Here is a 20,712-nt window from a genome sequence, read left to right on the forward strand (position 1 = left end):
GAGGGATCAACTCTGTGAGTGTTGGAGAAAAGAAGAAATGAATGAGTGTCCCAGGACAAATAGGTCGGGTTTGGGTGTTGGGGTGACTTCTGGTGATTGGGAAACTTGAGAGCCCAAAGGATAGGCCAAGGAATATGAAGAGGCTGTTCTAGGGCATCACTGCACAGTTCTCTCCTAGAAGTACACTTGGCCACATTCCCTGAGCTAATGCCTGTGTCTGGGAGAGGGATGGCTCTGTTCCTTGGGTGCTCCATGTTTTTTCCGTGCTTCCTGCCTCCTGTTGCCGCCTCCTAAACCCTGGGTCATTTGCCTTCTCCTGCTTTTTCTGTAGTGGAGGTGCCGCCCCATTAGTGGTGACTGGGCCAGTCTGCACAGTCTCTGGGCCTGGGCTGAGCGGCTCAGGAGGCACCACTCTGTGCTCCTGGAAGCAGCCTCAGCTCTGTCAAGGTCTGCTTCCTTGGAGAATTCTCCCTTCCTGGGGGTGGGGGTGGGTGGCTGGAGGAGCAGTGAACAGCTGGCCCTCATGGGGGGATGAGGAGTGGCCTTGCAAACTGCATCTCTGGTAGGGAGAAAAGAGCTTTTGTTGGAGAAGCAGGCTCCCTTGGCTCTGTTCCTGGGGAGTGTCAGGAGGGCTGCAGACTTAGCTTGCGCCCTCCATTGTTTTCTGCCCCCCAGTCCCTTCCGAGTGCAGCTGAATAAGAGCTCCCGAGGCTGAGAGCTGACCTTTTCAGCCCAATGGGAGCAGGCGGTTGGAGCTGGAGGCTGGGGTCCCCTGGGAGTTCTGCCTTCAGCCTGCATCACATATTCCAGGTGTGAGGGCTCCCAGCCGCTGACAGGGAGTTTAAACTCCCTCTGATGGCTCTGCTCCAACAAGGGCTGCCTGAACAGAAGGCAGAGACACAGCAGCCAAGGGTAGACAGAACTCTGAGGGCTCGCATTCTCTGTGGACCCATGTCCTGTGGGACCTGAGACAGTGGCCAGCACCCTTGACACTCCTATTCCCTGAGGAGATGAGTCTTAGGCAAGGTACCTCAGGGAAGGGGACTCTTCCCTGACTGGAGAGAACTAGCCAGGCTAGAGTGATGCTGAGGTCCCTGGAGTCCTTCCAGATGCATGCGCCCCAGGCCTGCTGGGCTCCTAGTGCTTGCACCCATGTGGCATGCAGAAAGTGTGCCTCGGCAGGCCCATCCAATCTCCACACTCCCAGTGACTTGGAAGTTGCAGGGGGAGGAGTGGGGGCAGGTAGATGCCAGGTCTCAGGGTGCCCAGGTGCTGTCCTGGGCACTTCTTGCCATCCTGTCAGCTGTGCTCTGATCTGGGTCAGAACCAAAGCTGTGTTCCAGGGGAAGGGACAGGGCTGAGAAGCCGCCAGTGGGCAGCAGCCTTCAGGGCTGGCTTGCACCCAGGCCCATGTGGGCATTGCCACGGGCTGACTTTCTAAGTGATGGTTCTTGTTCCTTCATTGAAGTTTTCCTGAGATATAATGCATCTGATGAACTTGATCTATCGGTTAGTTACTGCTGAGAAAAATCCCCCAACTTTGTTAATTAGGACAACAAATATTTATTAATTTTTATGAGTCTTCAGGGCAACTGGAAGTTTTGCTCTGCACCTACTGAGCCTCAGGATCCTGCTGGCATGTGGCCGGTGGTGGCTGCTGGGGGCTGGCTGGATTCTTCTGCTGGTACCCACTTCCTTCCCACAGTCTAGCCCACAGGTGTTCTCAGGGCAGTGGCAGGACCCTTGGACAGAAGCTGAAGTGCACAAACACGGATTCCAACCTCTGCTTACACCACATTACACCTGTTTTTAGGTCAAAGCAAGGGAACTGGAAGGAATTTCTAGATCAAGAGGCCATCACCAGGGGCCTGAATGCAACTAATGTCCCACCCTGGGGAACATCAGTTACACCCCACTGGCAAAAAGACAGTTTCTCAGCTGGAACTTTCTGCAGTGATCCCTCAGATGTGATCTGTAGTGTCAGCCACTAGGCAGCTGTGGCTCCTACTTGACATGTGGCTATGGCTACTGGAGACCTGAGAAGGTGATATTAATGAATTCAAGTTTAAAGTTAAGTAGCCGCACGTGGCTAGTGGCTGCTGCATCAGATGCCTGATATCTGGGGGAAAGAACCGGGTTGTATGTCTGCCTGCTGCAGAGCTGTCCTCACGTTTCTAAGAACCGAGTTGTGCCCAGAGAGGGAGGGAGGGGCAGGGTGACACCAGCTCTGAGGTTTCCAGATGGGTGGCACCTCCCCCTGTTGCTCTTCTGCTCTTGAGCCATCTCTGCACGTTTCCCTGCCATTCCCTCTGGTTGGGTGAGAAGTCTGAAAGACCTCCTCAAACTTCTCTTCCAGATGACTTTGAGACTGCAGATCTCCAAGTCTTGAGCAGGCTGATGGGGACTGTGTGGCCTCTCTGGGAGTTCCAAGGGTGTTGCCAGTCTGGACCTATGTGTCAGGGACACCGGGGCTGCAGCAGGCATAAGACACTCTGTGGTCTTCTGTGGGACACCTTTTCTCGCTTGCAAATGGCAAGTACCTGCAACTTGCCCCAGCCTCGTGGGCTTCTAGCACACAGGACCATACAGTGTATGTCAGGTTGTGCAGTACTGATTGCATTTGGGGTGAGAGTCGCCCCACTGGAAGGGGGAATAGAGGAGTGTTTCATCCAAGAAAATCATGTCTCTGGAACAAGACAGAATCCTAAGCCTCAGGGCTGGAGTGTGAGGGTATAGGCTGTTCCGCCACGAGACTGGGGCAGGATTGAAACTGGTTAAGGCAGTGAGAACCTCAGTGTGTGTGGTGGTGGTGGTGGTGGGTGCTGAGGAAGGTGGAGAGCCCTGGGATTGAAGCCAGGGGCTACCGGCACGTGGACCCATATCAGAGCTGCCAAACCTTTACCCTCACTGGGTGAAAGTAATGGGGAGAATAGGGATCTCCTCACCAAGGATGCTTCCTGACCGCAGAAACTATTGGTCTGCAGAAAGCTCTCCCTGTGAGGAGACACTAACCCTGGGGCTGGATGCTGGGGTGGCTGGAGATATTGGGGTGGTTTCCAGTCTCTGTCCAGAGGACCACTGAGCAGATGGAAACTCTTACTTTTGGGGGTGGCCTGTAAGTGGGCACTGGAGTTGCCTGTTCTCTGAGGTCCCTTCTTGTTTGAAGAGATTCTGTCCTCTTTTCTCACTTCACAGATATCCGTGGTCTCCAAAGCTTTCTGGACCAGGCCTCGCGGTTGGGACTTGACGTCTCTTTACAAAAGGTAGACAAGAACATTAGTCACGTGTTCACCAGCCTCTTCACCACAATGAAGACTGAGGAGCTGAACCGCTACCGGGACACACTTCGCCGCGCCATCTTGCTGCTCAGTCCACAGGGCGCTCACTCCTTCATCAATGAGGTAGGTTGTGGGGGCCTGGGCCCACTGGGGTGTGGCCCAGGGCTCCTTGGTGTGGCTCAGGGGCGGTGGGTGCAGTCCACTAGTGCATGGCTGAAACGGATGTGGGCATCTCCTTGCATGCTGGGCCATAGGCCCTGAGGGGGAGACCCCAATGGGTCCTGAGCTGGTGACGAGGCTGGCCCAGATGCTGAAATGTTGGGGGTGGCCTTCGGAAGCCTGTTTACAACTTATGGTCAGTGATTTCTGAGGCAAAAGTCAGGCCATTGTTTTGCTTTATTTTTTCCCCTTTTGCTTACAGGTGTAAGCCCCTGCCTAGGGGTAGAATACATTTCTAGCACTACAGATGTGGGCAGCTCTGCCTGGGGATTTGTTAGTATCTGGAGAAGGTGTTGGTGGCAAATCAGAATGATCCATGGTGCATGCACTTAGTTTTTGGTACCTGGGCCAATCAGTGATGGTTTTCAAAACACCTCTATTAGGGGTTAGACCTTTTAACAAAGACAGGGTCCACCAATTTAACAAAGAATCCATTAATTTGAGAGCAGACAACTGAATGTACTCTATGGGATGTCTGATTGGCACCAGCCTTGATGATTTCATGGCTCAGGGGTGACAAACTGGAGTTGGTTTTTCTCCAAGTTGGGCTGCTTGTGGGGGTTGAGGGGCAGGAGCAAGGGGCACGTGTGTCTGCGGGCAGAGGCAGACCGGAGAGGGGTACTGGGCAGCCACGTGTTCCCTACTGTTCCCCTCCAGCCCGTCCACCTTGTTGGCCCTCTGATGGAAAGCAAAGTGAAGTGAAAGGCAGAATTATACTAATGCCATTTGATGTACTTTGCTTACTTATTCTGCTTTCCCCTCTAATTAATTATTACTCAAAATGCTACCTCATGCATCAGGAACCAGCATGAAGCCCACTGCTGGAGAACTTAAAATTCGGAACGCTTAATTTGGTGCAATTGGCTGGCAGCCCTGACGCTCTGGGCTAATCAGGCCCTGCTCACACTGGTGGTCAGCCAGGCTGCCCTGTCCTGTTGGTTCCCAGCATTTTCACCGGAACACATCTCCCCGTATGAAATGATTTAGCTTGGTAATGGGCAGCCTAGGATTAGTAGCGCTAATGTGTCCAGGTTTTCTCAGAATGCCTCCAGCAGTGTGTGTGCCAGTGTCTGCTCCTGGGAAAGCTTTTCTCCTTGTTGAATTCCCCCAGCCGGAGTCGGCTCCAGTGATGGTGTCTGCTCATACCAGAGCCAGCTCCTTGCGTCTCATTTGTGCCAGTCCCTTGTCACCTCTCCTTGCCCCTTTTCCTCCTTGCCAGTGCTCTGCTGTTAAGCTTGGGAGCAGAAAGAATCTTGCTTTTAGAATTAAGCAGATTTGGGGGCAGGTCCTGACCCCCACTCCCTATTTATGTTACCTTTCTCACCTTGGTTTCTTAGTCTATAACACAGGGATGATAGCAATGGCAGACATGATAAAGCAGCTGGCCTAGCTTCCTGAGAAGTAGCCTTTCTCTTTTCCCTGTACACATTCACCATTTCCCTTCCAGATGAATCCAGCCTTTCCTGTTTCCAGACCCTGCAAGGATTTAACACATAACCATTAGACTGGTCTAAAGATATTATTTCCAACTGGTTAATTATGCAGACTCTTGCAGTATTGGATAGGCTCAACTTGACTTTGGCCTGTTGCCTTCTCAATCTCCCAGACCGAGTTACCAAGGCTTTGCTCTGCTGGGTGCGCTGGGGCTACCCCTGGGCTTTCAGCTCCTAAGGTTGGGCGAGAGTGATGCTGAGCATGGTGGGCAGAAGGAGCAGGGAAGGACTTGACTTCAGCTCCAGTCAGTCAGTGAGTTTGTCTCTGGTCCCAAGTGGCTTGAAGGGGAAGGACTCACCATTTGCCCATGACCCTTTGTTCTCTAATCCTTGTACTTTGCAAATGAGGCAACTGAAGCTGATATAAATGATTTATGTAAGGCCATGTGAATAGCTGCCTGGAGATTGAACAGGATACATGTCCAGATTTGATGCACTCCAAGGCCCTTTCTTCCATGTGGCTATGGTGACTGCAGAAAGTTCTGCGTATTGCAGTGAGTCAACCATGCACATGCTGGCTTCACAGGGGAAGCTATGGCTCCACTATCTCTGGTGGTGCCAGCCTCTTCTGGCACAGGTTGCTAACGATGCTTATGCTCAAGGAATTTTTGTGTGTCTACTGTGTGGGAGGGGAAGGAATCTGGACTCTGGAGGTGAATATAACCGGTATGACTGGCTAATCCAGCAGGCTACCTGGGAGTGACCTGGACAGAGACATTTTTTGGGCTTCTTGAACCCACTTACCCAATCTCTTCTGTGATAAGGACATTTGCTGCTCACAAGGGTAACCCACTGCCATACCTACTGTCTGCAATTTTATGAAACCCTGAACACTTTTACTATTGAGCACATTGGTATCGTGCATGGTCAGAGCTGGCGCAGAGTAAGGTGGGGATGTAGCCTTCCTCGCTGTGACTGCTCCCTTCCTGCTCCCTTCCTGCTCAACAAGCCTGGCTGATGAGCGTGAGGGGAAAAGACAGCTCTGTTTGAGCTGTTTACATTTTGCTACATGTGAATCTGCCACGTTTATTGTCACTTGTGACAAGTTCTACATGACATGGACATGGCTGCCTGGGACTGCCAGCTGTCCAGATGTTGCACTGGGACTGCTACTCTGCTGTCCAGAGTGTATTCATTCATTGTCACAGGTCTGACTTGGGGCGCACAGACTTTCTGTGATCCCACTTTACGTGGCGCTGGCCTGGCCATCTGGGGACTGTGGGCTCAAGGAATCTGGCCAATGGCCTGGGGCTGGACCACTACTGTAGGAATGACCTGCTCAGACCAGCTGCAGTGCCTGGCAGGGGAGAGCAGTGTGCAGAGAGGTGCGTGTTAAGAGGGTTGATGATCAGCCAGAGTGCAGGCAGGTGTGTGAGACTGGACACAGACACACACATACAGGCTACAAGCATATCGGCAGTGAGTCAACCATGGCCATGCTGCATGCCTAAGCACTCAAGCAAATCATGCATACAAACACATGTAAACACACAGACAAACACACATGCAGAGGCACACATGTAGAATATGCACACAGACTCTGCATAAATACATACATGCAGACAGGACACACACAGACAAACACATACACACATGCACAAGCACACACAAGCTCACAAGCAAACACACACACACTCGAACACAGACTGATACTATGATCCAGCCAACCAGCCACACACACTGGCACAAGCAGACCCTCAGACTAGCGCAGCCCAATAGACACAGACCCACTTCCATCTGCCTACACACCCGTGCAGACCCACTTCCACCTGTGCGCACAGCTGTGCAGACTGCACATCAGTCTGTATGTATATCAGCTGGGCTGATGGCATCACTGGTGGCGGAGCTGTTGAGGGGAGGCCCTGCGGCACGGGGAGAGGAATGGGGTCTGGGGTGGGGTCGCCTTTTGTCCAGGCCAGGAGGAACAGGTGAATGCTCCCAGCATTCCCCTTCCCTCCGGCCCATGCACTCCCAGGCAAGGCACCTGGCTGGAGGCCAATTTAATCCTTATTAGAAGCACAGCCTGGGTTAACTCTTGGCTTCAAATCAATTGATTCTCAGAGTTTGCTGCAGTGAGTGAGTTTGCTCCTATGATTTGAATATAAAGAGTGCTTTTTAATACATTTATAGCAAAGATAAATTAAGTAATCTCAGTGCTCTGTTGTCCCACATGATATATGCAAATATTTCTCACTTCAACAAGGTAAATCTTTAACAGACGACTTTATCACTCAGAGCTAGGATAATTCTGTGCCATTTAAGTATCATTTACCAGAATATTTTAAATTACTAATTAATTATAGAAGATTAATTTTTAAATGTGGCCTCACATTTGCATTTAATTATATCCTACTGTTTATGGATTCCAAAACCTTCATATTTTAGCAAAAGTGCTACCAGTCTGAGAAATTCATTTTTTCCCCCCATAGAAATTCTTAGAAATGAGATCATGAGGAAGAGATTCTGTAGTTTGTTCTGGCAGGTTTAGAGTGAGTGACTGTTCATGGCAGCCAGAACTTGAGGTCTGGCTGAGCAGAGGAAGAGAATAGAGAGCCATCCTGTCAGGGCCTGTGTCCAAGACTTCTGGTAGCTGCTGTCTCCATATCTCTGTCCACACATTCCTCTCATCCTACTGAACCCCATACTTTCTGGGGAGCCCCAAGCTTTCTGGGGAAGCTACTGTGGCCTTCTTCCTGGGCATCAACCAGCTCTAATGGTACTGGGCTCTGTGTTCTCAGCCACTGCCCAGTCCCCACAACTGTGCATGTCACATCTGTCACATCCCATTCTGAGCACGCCTCCACCTGCCGTCTCATCCCAGCACTGCGCTGTGACTGCTTGCATGTACCTGTCCTTCCTGGGCATCTAGGCATGCTGGAGAGCAAGAGCTGGAGCAAGTTCTTTGCTAGTAATTTTTTGGAGTCTCTATCCAAACGCTTATAAGGGGATGAGTTACAGGTAGAATTTCAGGAACTTTCATCCCAGCCTCACACAAATATTTTCTAGGTTAATTTAATTGGTATGGATTCAGTTTGGAGGCATCTGCCCACACCCTGCAACCCACCCCTGGTGCCATCCTCTACATGCTTTAAATAGAGCTCTTGTCTGGTGCTGGTAGGAATTGGCCTTGCTCACCTGCCAGCCTGCAGGAGGCCTCTGCATCAGTGGCCTGGTACAGTGCTAACGAACCATTCCCAAACTCAGTGATGTGATTCAGGATCTTGTGGTCAACAGATCTGGGTCAGGCTGGACTGATTTTGACTATGACCAACAGGCCTTAATTTGTCAAACTTTCTTATTAGATCCACTAACTCATCTTACTTTCTCAACAGTGCTGGGAAGAGAATGGTCATTATAGAGCACTAGAGTCTGGAGATTTAGAGATATCTTCATGGTCCCACAGACAAAGTAACAGGTGGAATATTAATTCAGAACTTTTGTGATTCCAAGGCCAGCAAGTGTATGCCATTGGGAGGAAGAAAAATATTTGCTGGCTTTGACAGATCAAAGGAAAGCCATTCTCCTCCTAAAACATGATAAAGAGCATGTTTGATGACTATCACTATTGAGGAGCAAATGAGAAGGGAGAAAGTGGACTGGGCAATTCTGAAAGCTTATCTGGGGAATGAGGGACTCATGGTTTTGTCTCTACAAACATATCTGCAGAGAACATGAGGGGATTGGCAGGAACCTTTGTCTCTCTCGTTGGGAGCCAGAGAGAAGCTTCTGAGACCCTCCAGTCACCGAAGTTGAAGCCCTCAGTGATGTGGTCAATGGGACAGGGAAACTCAGACCTGCCACAATTCCTGTCCCATCCTCACCACTGGGCTTTCTGAGCATTGCTTCCTCTTCTTTACAGTGGAGTTAACCCTTGGGGAAAAAAAACCAAGTGCTCCCAAACAGATGAGTGGGTAAGGAAGATGTGGTATATATGCAGATGGAATATTACTCTGTGATCAGAAAATGATAAATTTGTGCCATTTGTGACAGTATGGATGGTGCTGGAAGGGATAGTGTTGAGTGAAATAAGTCAAAGAGAAAGGTAAATACAGGATGGTGTTACTGTGGAAAATAGAGAAACAAAACTAAGGGTTAGATGAAGAAAAACCTAAAAATAACCCTCAAAAGCTGACTATAGAATTGAAGCATGGGGGCAGGGGAGAGATAAGGACAAAGAGGGAAGGGAATGAAATGGACCATGATGATGGACTACGGGTGGTTGGTGGTAGGTACACTTCAGTGATGATACCTGGGAGGGGGCCCTATGCTTCCAAAATACAGTATGATAGGATATGCTGTGGTAAGTCAGTGGTAGCTCAATTAAAAAATAGCTAGATAAATAGATGAATAAATAAATAAAATGATATTGATTCACAAGTTTACTGTAAGAATGAATAAGCACAGAGAACATTATGGGGTACAGACTACCCTGTTCTTCTCTCACAGTATTTAGCCTGGGGAAGCATCCAGAACTGCCCAGTAACTGGTGTGAACAGGGAGATGGATGAGGCTTAGAAATGTAAAGCTATATGGTTTCCAGGGCATGGAGAATACTAAAAAATCTTGTGCAACTCTGGAGAAGGTCAACTTTCCAAATTTTGAAACATGCTGGTGGTTGACATCAGGGATTCTGATGGTGACCGGCTGCTGAGTCGGTTGACTGAAGGAGAGAAGTGGGCTTGGCTGATGGACCGTTAACAGGCATGACTAATGCTCATTTCTCAGCCATTTGCTGTGCAGGGAGTGGGGCATCTCCCTCCTTCCTAACCTACATACCTTCAGCATCCATGCCCATACTGATGCTTTCAGAAAGCAAGGCAGAGGGGCTGCAGTCCCCCACCGCATCATGGAGAAAGGAAATGTGGTAGGAGGAAAGTATAAAGGTGTGAGAGAAATGTCCCAGGTAGAAGCAGAGCATAGCAGGGAGCATTCACGAGGAGACACTTCATGCATCCTCCAATTCCTTCGATGAAGCCCTGGTCCATTGGGAGCCATGCCCCTACCATATGGGAAGTACTTTAAGTGCAGTGACAAGAGACAGGAAGAAGACCCCCAATCTCTCCCTTCTTTCCCTTCCTTCCGATACCTCACCTATTCTCTTCTTCACAGAGGAAGTCTGAGCATGTCGGCTGCTCGGGGACACGATAGTGCCTCAGGGGCCAAGGGTGCTGGTAGCAAGAGGAAAGGGCATTGCCTTTGGAGTAAATGGACACAGTCAGATCCAGTGACTATCAATGCTGTTGTTTTAGTCTGTATACTGGTCTGTACACTGAAATAATACTTTCCCCGAGGTTGCCATGGGAATTAAATGAGATGAAACCCTGTGCATGGTGATGTCATTATTGTGTCTGTGGATGATGTTTGGCTGAGATTGTAGAGCCAACCTGGGGTTGTTGGGTTCAAGGGCAGAAGTGTCAGTGACTCAGAAGAGCTGCACTGTGGCCAGCCTGGCAGAAAGAAGGCTCCTCACTCATGCCATGTCATGAAGTATAGCTCCCAGGAGCCAAGTGAGGAAAGCCAGATACAGGTGCACCTTAAGGTGGTGGGGGAAGGGACTTGTAATAAGTGACGAAGTGCTCATGGCCCTCAGCCAGCCCAGTTGGGATTGAGCACTAGACTCTGGTCCCAGCATGCAGCTGGAGAGAATGTTAGAGGCCAGGAGGATGCGGAAGGATACAGCATCTCAGTGCCCCATTGGGTTCCTGATCCTGGTGGGGATGAACTTGGAGGGCATCTTCCATCTGGACTCCCAATGGTCAGTGGGTACAGTTACTAGTGGATTCTCAGGATTGCTGGTTGCTGGCTGATGGAAGGAGGGAGGAGCTGAGGGTGTTATCAGCCTGCAGAGTTAACGCCGCAAATGAAAAGGACTGTCAGCAGCCATTGGGTGGCCAGTCACCTCCAAGACAAAATGGGTTCCTGCTCCAGAAACCCTCTGCTGGGCACTTTGGGGGAGAAAGACAGACCCTGCCCGCAAAGAGTTTCCAGGCTTGATTGGAGAGAAAACACACATTTAGGGGCAACTATGAGTAAGAGAATTGATGCCTAGCTGTAGAACCCAGTTGGACACAGCACCCTACCAATCAGACCTGTGTGGGCAAGGGAACTGTGCATCTGCTGTCCTCCGCCTGCCCTGGAGATGCCAATGGTCTGATCCAGCCAGAAAACCTCATGAACCACTTGGATAATTCTGTAACTTGAGGCTTTTGAAGATACCAAAAGCTTTAAGTAAAACGACCCTTTGTGATACCAGTTTGTGTAAAACAAGTCACAAAACTGAATGCCCATGACATCAAGGTAGAGGTCTTAAGGTATAGAATAGGTGGGCTATAAGAATGTGGGAGAGCATAGTAACACCTGGTGGGCACACTCTTCCAGAAGGGGACTGTCATGCGCCACGGAGGGTCTCCTGTGAAGGCTGGTGTGGCCACTGCTTTTTGTGTCTCAAGGGGACCAAAAATCAGGACCTGATTGTGAGATCATAATTTTTAAATATTGGCAATGAATTACAAGATTTTTCAATCCCTGGCCAGGGAGGTGACCCACATGGTGCTGCAGACCTCTCCTGTCTCACCTGTTGCTCCCCTCAGCAGTGTACTTTGTTGAGCTGCTTGTTCTGCTGTCCACTCTAGTGAATCCTCCCACTGCCCCTGCACCTCTGGCCTGTACCCCAGTTCTGTATGTATAAATAAATAGATCTTAAAAAAAAAAAAAAGAAACGGATCAGTGTTAATTGACCAGCTAATGTGAACTCGGACCTGTGCTAGAAACTAAGGTTACAGAAAGATGGAGACAGACAAGGTCCCTTACTTCAAGGAACAGACATTCTAGTGGAAGCAGGGGCCAGACACTAAACTAATGAGTGAATAAACACAAAGTAATTCTGGTAGCAATAACCTTGATGAAGATAGAGCAAGGTAAGAAAAAAGTGGTTTGGTGGGCACCAGTTTAGGTGTGGTGGCTAAGGGTGGTGCAGCCAAGGAAAAGGTGTTTGTGGAGAGACCAAACAATGTGACAGAGCTCATCAAGCAGGATCCGACTGCAGATCAGTTTCAGCAGATGGAGGAGCATGTGCAAAGTTCCTAAGAATGAACTCATCCTGCTGGAGGATCAGTGAGGAGATGGTGGACTGGGCACTGGGTGAACTAAGGGAGGAGAAGTGGGAGGTGAGATTAGAGAGGGTTCCAAGATCAGAGTGTACTTTGCAGCCGTGTAGGACCTTGTATTTGCTTTCTACCTAATGTGAAGTCAGTGAAGGTGTGTTGGGTCAGTGGTAGGATCTGGGAAGGGATGAGACTGAAGGTATTGGCTCTGTTATTCTTTGACCTACAAGAAGTAGCTCAGAGACATGGAAATTCTCAGGGCGTGACAGTTCCTAGGTGCCAGGGAGTCAGTGCCTGTGGATCTGGGGAAGACTGCCCTGGGGAGACACTCTCTCTGCTCCTCTGCTTGCTGGGGCCAGAGATGGTAACACGGCCTCAGGTGGGCAGCCTCATTCTGGGCTCTGTGCGTGGGATTTTGCTGTGGGGCTCAGACAGCCCTTGGCCTCATGTCTTGCCAAGTGAGCTCACAGATATGAGCACAGCCTCCTGGCAGCCACCCATGGTGCTTCCTGGGAGGAGCAAGTAATCAGCCTAAAGAGCTTTGCATTTTATTAATGTGTGTGCAAATCTGCCTGCCTTGCTGCTCCAAGGGCTTCCCTTCTGGAAGGACTGAAGACACACCCTTAGCAGGTCATCTTTCCTTTTTTTGAAGACATAGCAACAGCAAACCCAACCACAGCCAACCTTTCTGCAGTTAGCTAGTGAGAGGCCAGCAGGACTGCTGCCAAGCCCAGGGCAGCCATCCCTCCCCCCCCGGGCTTTGTTTTCTGCCTGTGCCAACAAGGAAAAAAAAATTGGGCTGCTGTTGTAGTAGGTATGTGTGCACATGTGTACACATGTGTGCACGTGTGTCGTGGGGGCGGAGTTTGCACGTTTTCCCCCTTTACCATCCTGCAGCTTTGCACCTTAGGATGTCTCCTTCCATTATAAGGGCCCACGAGCGTGGTGGAGATGGTGATGCCGGAGTCCCCCTCCATGGATGTAGGATCCTTTGTTGCCCTCAGCTATTCCCCTTCCATTGTCAGCACCATGTGTAGGTTTCAGACTGTGGCTCTGTGGTCGCAGCCCTGACTTCTGCCTCCTGGGCTTGGGCTGCCACTTTTCTTAGAATTGGGTGGTACCCCTTTTCTGTATCACTGCTGCGATACTGAAGCACTGTGGCAGGCTGACCCAGCTGTTCCAGGCTAGACTATACCTCGCTTCCCACTTCTCTTCCACCCCCTTCCAGACCCCACCAGGGTTGTTCATGTGCTCAGATCCTGTGGGGTGGCCTAGGAATCAGTCCCATCAGAGGCTACAACTATAGCCTGGCATAATGGGAAGCCTCCGAGACAAATAAAAGATGGGGGAACACAAACACCTTTTATGGTGTACTGGGGAACATTATTTGCACAATTAATTCAATGTCCTATTGAAAAGAATTACAAGTTTTCTTTCTGTGAAGAGAAGCATCCTTTCAAATCTAGATAGTTTTAGCCTCCACAAGAAGGGAAATTATATAATAAGCTAGCTGGGCACCCAGCTGGCTTTCAGAGCCAGGGAGAGGCTGGCAGGGAGAATTCCAGCCCCATGGCTGCCTGCCCCTTTCCAGTTGTCAGGTGTTTGTTCCTATGTGGAAGGGACTATGCCCAGAATGGCTGCCTGCCCCAGGAAATGCAAACACATCCTTGGCTCATTAATCACTGAAAGTGAAGAGCGTGGAATGATCCTGCTTCTCGGATAGCCAGATAGAGGTCTTGGCATGTAACATGTAGAGTCATCCTCAAGGTTGGGGCTGGTCATTAGGGGTGCAGTGGGAGGCAACAGAAAGAGTAGGGCTTGAGAGTTCAGTCCCCCCACCACCCCTGCTCCTGTGATGAGGTTTAAACAGGAAGATATATGGCAAGTGCTTGACTTAGAAGAGGTGGTTAGTCAGTAATCAGACTGCTGTCACTGCTCTTTTTCCAGATGTAGAGACTGGGTCACTGCTGGCTGGTTTTAGTAGACCAGGGTCTCCAGTATGCTCGTTTGAAAGCAACTCAGGTGGGAAGCCATAAAGTGGACTTGAGGAGGGAGGAGCCCCAAAGCTAACAGTGTATATGGCCTTTGGAATTAGGACACTGTCTTTCTGGCTATGGGCAAGTTTAAATAGCTCCAAACCTTTGTTTGCTCATCTCTAAGGCAGGGTAGGAGCAGGGGCACAACATGAGGACATGGTGAGGATTTGATGAGACGATGCATTGAAGTCTTAGAACAAGTCTTGGCACTTAGTAAATATGCAGTCGATGACTCCAGGTTACTGTGGGTGGCAAGATGGTTTGATGCTGATGTCAGTGCTGCTGATGATAATGGCGGTAGTGGTGATGGCATGTAGCTATTCCTCCCCTCAGAACAGCTGTCTGTTCAGAACAGCTGTGGCATCACCTTTGTCTTAATTGGAAACAGGAGCCATCCAGAGGCCTCGTCTCAACACAGGGTGCTCAAAGGAGGTTTTTATTTCATTTCTGGATTGGTGGGTGGAAGTGAGGTGGGAATGAGGACTTTTAGCTGTGTGGATGAAAAGAGCCTGGTTGTGGGTTCTGAATGAATGTTTCAGGGAAATATTTGAGCACACGGGGGAAGGGACGGCACACCCTTCTCTGAGCCCCCGAGGGGCCAGCGTCACATGAGGAGCTGAAATCCAGTTTGCCTGCTGTTCACTGCGGCAGCTCTGATGTTTGACACTTTGCAGGCTGCACTTTTGGTGTGTGATAACCCACCCCCAGATCACTTTATTATCTCTCATGTTTTCTTGGGTAACAAATTTGGGGAGGACTCGCCTAAGACATTTTGGCTTGGGGCCTCTCATGCTATTCCAGTGAGACAGTGGATGGGTCGGGAAGATTGAAGGCAGGAGAGGCTGGCGACTGGCTGGGCGTCTCTCCCTCTTCATGGGCTCTCTCTGAATATGCTAGTTTGGCATTCCTCATGGGAAAGTGGCCTCAGGGTGATGAGATTTCTTACATGAGTGCTCAGGGTTCCGGCGTGAGTGTTTCAAATGGCAGGAAGAAGCTTGGGGGTGTTTAGGTCAGAGATCTTGATGGATCCAGGGTGAGAGAGTGGCTAGGGTGTGGCCTTTGGACTTTGTAGTTTGAAAATTCAGGATCCTACCACTTGAGAGTAGCCTGAACTTGAGTGACAAGAGACAATTTTTTTTGTCATGGTAGAGAATGAATTCACACTCACTCTAAGCCTGGAGCCAGGATTGTGTGGTGGCTGGAGGAGACACCTCCTGGAGGGTGGATGGAGACCCAAGTCTTCCTCGTCCACAGCCAGCTCAGCCGTCTCTGTGTCATACCCTCTGGGGGTTCCTCACTTCTTGAGGTTTCTTTTACTTTATATTATGGAGGGAAGTTAAGGTCATGAAGGAATGTGTGCCTCAGGGACCAGCCAAGAAGCCCAGACAGATCCTAGGAGAAATCCTCTAAGGTCTTTGTCATCCAGAGCAAGGCCAAGTGTGGTAATCTATGCCAGCATGGGTGAGAGATGGGCCTCGACTCAGGGCAGGGAGCCAGGAGTCCAGCCTGAGACCAGGGATGAGGCAGTTGCCAGACCAGATGTTCTTGGCATTGCCTCCACCTCACCCCCACCCCCACCTCCCTCAACAAAGGCATTTCTCATCCAAATCTGGTGTTTTGGGCCTGGTCTTTCTAGGCCTGGCAATGACAGAGCTAGAGAATAGTTATGTTGAAGGTGATATTTAATATTTATGTCCAAACTTGAAAAACCTTGACATTAATTATCCTGTTATAATTAAATCTGGTAATCCGTTACATTGCCATATAATGGAATGTGCTTATATAGAACTCTAGTGAGAATAATTGTGTTCTGTAGAGTACAATTTGTACTTTGAAACCCAGGAACAAATGCCTCAGACTGCTGGTTATGACCCCTCCCCGCCAGTGATTTACTCATCATTAAATAAACAATTGTGCAAGATTGGCATTAGAGATACATGCGTGAGAGCTCCGTGAAAGGGGCAGCCTCCAACTCAATAGGGTAGATATATGTGGGGAGATGATGGGTGCCCATTAAGCCAACCCATCATCCTGAGGGCAGGAAGCAACACTTGAACTGAGACTTGAGCAATAAACCTGAGTTGGTCCAGGAGAAGATGGGGATAGAGCATCCAGGCGAGGGATCGTCAGATGAAGGCACATGAAAGGGAAGCACCTAGAAGCTAGAGAAATAGGTTTTTGGGGAAAGAGCAGTAGGCATTTTCATACAGCAATATAAAGAGAAGAGTGCAAGGGAAGAGTAAGAGGCAAGGTTGTGAAGGACCTCAGATTCCATGCTAGAGAGTGGAAGCAATCCCTAAGACAGTGGAAACCTTTGCAGTATGGGCAAAGGCCATCTGTGTTGTGGAAGCTCTGGGTGGCCTCAGGGAAAGGGTGGTTGGATGGGGGAGTTTGGGGAGGAAGGGTGTTGCCAGTGTTTGGGTGGGCATGACCATTAGCACTGAGAGAGGCAAGCGTGACCAGGGGAAAGGGACCAGTTTTGGAGAAAATTTTGAAGTTCATTCTATAAAACTTAGGACCAGACTCTGGTTCTTTAAAATGAACTTAATTTTACAGTAGTTTTTCATTTACAGAAAAATTATAAAGATGGCAGCTAGAGGAACTACTTTTGTCACAATTAACGAACCATCTTGATACATTTATATTAACTGCAGTTCATGCCTTATTCAGCTTTCTTTAAACTTTTTACCGGCCATCCTTTTTTCGCTCCAGGATCCCATATGGAGCACCATCCTGCCTAAGTTGTCATGTCACCTTAAGCTGTTCTTGTGATTACTTTATAGATGTACCTTGCTTTTGATGAACTTGGCAGTTCTTGAGACTGGGGATAAGATAATTTCTAGAATGACCCTCCACTGGGATCTGTCTGATGTTTCTCTTAGGATTACACTGGAATTCGGGGTTTTAGGGAGGAAGACCACAGGGTGTCATTTTAACATGTCGTGTCAAGGGCACATGTTATCTATGTAACCAATCACTGTTGACGCTGACCTTGTTCACATGGCCGAGGGAGTGTTTGTGAAGTTTCTTCATTGTAAAGTTATTCTTTGTTTTTCTTTTTTCCAAATTGTTCTCTTTAGAAAGCTGTCATGATACACAGCTCACACTTAGGAGGTAGTAAGGGGTTTTGTCCAACTCTCTGAGGGTAGAATAAGTAGTTAAAAACATTATTTGGAATACCTTGGTATGGGAGGCCCTGCTGCTCTTTGAAGGGAACATTGGCTAGCTATGGTCTGTGAAGCCGATGGTAGACAGGTTGGTAGGGGTGGACTCCAAGTTTCCTTGAGAATCATTCTTTGGGCCACTTGATGATGGATGGGCCAGCTGCTTATGGATGAAGGACTTGGGTCATTTCCTGGAGTCCCAGCTAAGTAAGGCTGAGCCCGCCCCGCCCCGCTTTGAATCTGGTACATGGTGTGTACTCTGTCTTCCAGTGCTCTTCTCCTCTTAAGTGGAGAAGGCCTTTCAGTTTAACTTAATTCAAGTCAAAATCATAAGCATTTTTGCATGTTGGCTTTGTGTGTACGTCAGACCTATAGAAATAGATTAGTGGGGCATGTTCTCAGCTCCTGAGAAGCCTACCACTTGTGAGTGACCTCCCACAAGCAATCTCTAGTCCAGTGGTTTCTCTCTGCATCACGCTGTATTTGCTCAGGTTTCCCTCCCTGTTCTCCCTTTATCCCTGGACCACCTCCATGAGTGCTTTTTTGGGGAGAATGCAAGAAGAGAACACTGCTGTTTTTGGGTGGTTATAGGACAAGTTCTCTGGGTAGTAGCATGGCGTTACACCTCAGCCTCAACACTTGAGGCTCTGTCCTTTCTGAATGTCTATTTTTCATGCAGTTTTATTGTGTTTGTATGAAATGAAATTTAGTAAGGATGTATCGATTACAAGCAAGGAGCTGAAAACTGCCTTTTGCTGATTTTTCAGCTATTTATTCCTAAGTTGTTAGAAGATAGATGCTTTGGCTTGTCAGAGTCGCAGCCTGCAGATTGCTTCAGGCAGCAGCAGGCAGGGTGGGCCTGACCGGGTGGTGGTGTAGTGGTTCTGCCTGTCCTTTTTGACAAGCAGGTTGGATCTTTGCACAGATTAACAGAGTAGCAAAGCAAATGGGCCTGGACCATCTTCCTGAGTTCTGGCTTGACCACTGACTATGAAGTGAATGTCTCCCCTTTCTCACCTGCAAAATGTAGGTAATTTTATTTCCTACTTTATAGATGATTGTCAAAATTAAATGAGTTAATACATATAAAGCACTTAAGGAGGTGCCTAGTAAACCTTCACCTAGTGTTAGCTGTTATTCCTAACATGCGGGAGAGACTCATGAATTTGTGAGCTAACCAGTAGACTCTGGGTTTTCATGTGTTCATTCATAAGTTTATTACTTTTTAAACATGACAATAAAACTTATTAAGCAAACTTATATATATTCATAGATTTTTTTCATAATAAAGCACTAAGATGGATATTTACAGTTGAAATTTTTATTCAAAAATTTTATTTTGTGTGTTTTGTGGAAGGGGGCAATTGGTTTTATGGTGAGATGAAAAGAGAGCTATATTTCCTTGTCTGGCTAATTCTGAAAATGTCCACTATGGTAAGTGATGCTATCCCAGGATACTAGTGTTTTATTCATTCATAATAAAAATATAACAGTTTTACCTTATATCCTGATCTCTATGCTGAATCACATAGGAAAGAACACTGAAATAATGTTGTGCTTTACAATTTTTTATGGTGTCTTTTGAACATTGTCAGAGGATCCAATTTGTAACTCATAGCAACACGTCTTTCTTGTTCGCTGTCTCTCTCTAGCTACTGTCTCCCCCAAATCACCACATGTCACCTTCCATAATCCACGTGTGCTCCTGTTTTATCTCCTCTCTCCTTTCTACCCATGCGTTTTCCCCCATAGAAAAATTCAGGAAGCAGCCCAGGAAGTCCAAGAAAGTGGAGATGATACTGGGGCAATATGGGGTCCCTATTAATGGACTGGGAGGGAGTATTCAGAGGGACTGTCTCCTGTCTTGGCACATCCACACCAAATGCCTCCTACAAGAGCACCTGTGCCGGGTGGCAGGGAGGAGACAGTGACGCAGGGAGCTCTGTGCCTGCACCTGGCTGGGAGGAGAGAGAGAGTAAATGTGCTTGTTCTACCAGCTTCCTTCCCAGTGTTTCTGGGGCCAGATCATCCAATAGGGAACTGCGTACATTACAGACTTGGGTGGGAGATATAAGGGCCTCATTTTCTCAGACGACAGGGGAGCGGAAGACATAGAATCAGTTGAAAATATTTTTAGTGGGACAGTCCAAGATTGAAGGGCAGTTTCTGGCTTAGCAGGACTCTAGGTACAGGAACGCAAGCCAGACTTCCCCAAGCAAGTTGGTGTTCCCAAGCCTCTGTCTCCTTGCTGGTGTGATAGAAATACAGGTACAGGGATCTGGGGAATATTGACATAAGCAGTGGGGTGCAGGTTGTAGTGTTTCATGACTGCCACATGCCACTTCTTCTCCTTCCTTCCCTGTTAACTCTCAAGGCCTCTGTCTCTGGATGGAGGCACAGGCTATATGCTTAGTCCTATCAAGGAGGTGCCATCTCCACATGGGGGCCCCATGGGCCTGGAGCCTTCTGCTTACACCTTGAAGGTGACTTGGCACATGGACTTCACTGTGTCTGGTGGTGGTTTGTTCTCCATCCATCACTGAGGCCTGGGGCTATGCTGGGTGAAGGACAGGTCTCTGCCCTTGTTCAGTGGATCATGATCTGGCCAGAAGAAACCAAAATGGCTTGTGAACTCAGGAACATAGACAGAGGCTCGTGTCTCTACCATACGGGTTCTGGCTGTGGCCTCTTTTTATATTCCTCCAATTCCAGGAGCTCACCAGCTCTGAGGAAACCTGTTTTGTCCCCATACAGCTCAGCATTGAGAAAACACCCACTTAATTAGGCAAAAATCTGTCCTGTGGTTTCTCCCCACAGCATTCTGGAGTCCTATGACAGTTTTCCTTTCCTTTTCCCACATCAGTCCTTTGGTTATCTGAAGGTAGCACACATGCCTCTCTGATCACTTTGGTAAGCTGAAACCCTGCTCTGCCCTGTAGGTCTTCAGTCCATCTCTCTTTATATATGTTTCCAGTCCATCAATATTTATTGAGCACCTCTTTTGTGTCAGATATTACAGTGCTGCAAGTGCTGGGGCATGGTGGGGAATAAGATATTTACACCTATGAGTCTTACTTTGTAGGTATAAGAGGAAGAGGCAAAAAGCAAGATAACATTCAGTGGCAAAGAATTGCCGAAGAAACCCAGAACAGGACAATGTGATCGGAGCAGCTGGGGCCGTAGTTGACTACGTGGCCAAGCTCTCTGACTTTGGACCTGAGATGTGATTGATGGAGTTAGACCTGTGAAGCCTCTTGCTTTTGTAAGGGGAAGAAACCCTTCATTGTCAAGGCCCCAGGATGGGAATAAATGCTGGCTGGTTAGAAGAACAGAAAGGGAATGCCTTTGTTGCTGGAGCTTAGTGAGAGGAGGGCAGAGGGTGAGGGGAGATACTGAGGTGAGAAGGGCCAGGGGCCCTG

At 48.6% G+C, this 20,712-nt stretch overlaps 1 protein-coding gene across 2 annotated transcripts in view; it reads left to right on the forward strand.

The window, feature by feature from the left end:
• Positions 1-20,712, forward strand: part of GRID1 (glutamate receptor, ionotropic, delta 1) — a 563,561-nt gene that overhangs the window by 179,145 nt on the left and 363,704 nt on the right. For both annotated transcript variants that reach the window (XM_004680682.1, XM_012723971.1), the window contains exon 4: positions 3,196-3,401. In XM_004680682.1, the coding sequence (XP_004680739.1) occupies positions 3,196-3,401 (206 nt within the window). The remainder of the gene's footprint in view (positions 1-3,195; positions 3,402-20,712) is intronic.

Source organism: Condylura cristata, unplaced genomic scaffold (assembly GCF_000260355.1).
Source record: "Condylura cristata isolate star-nosed mole 26May11 unplaced genomic scaffold, ConCri1.0 scaffold00011, whole genome shotgun sequence".
In the NCBI taxonomy this organism is placed as follows: Eukaryota; Metazoa; Chordata; class Mammalia; order Eulipotyphla; family Talpidae; genus Condylura; species Condylura cristata.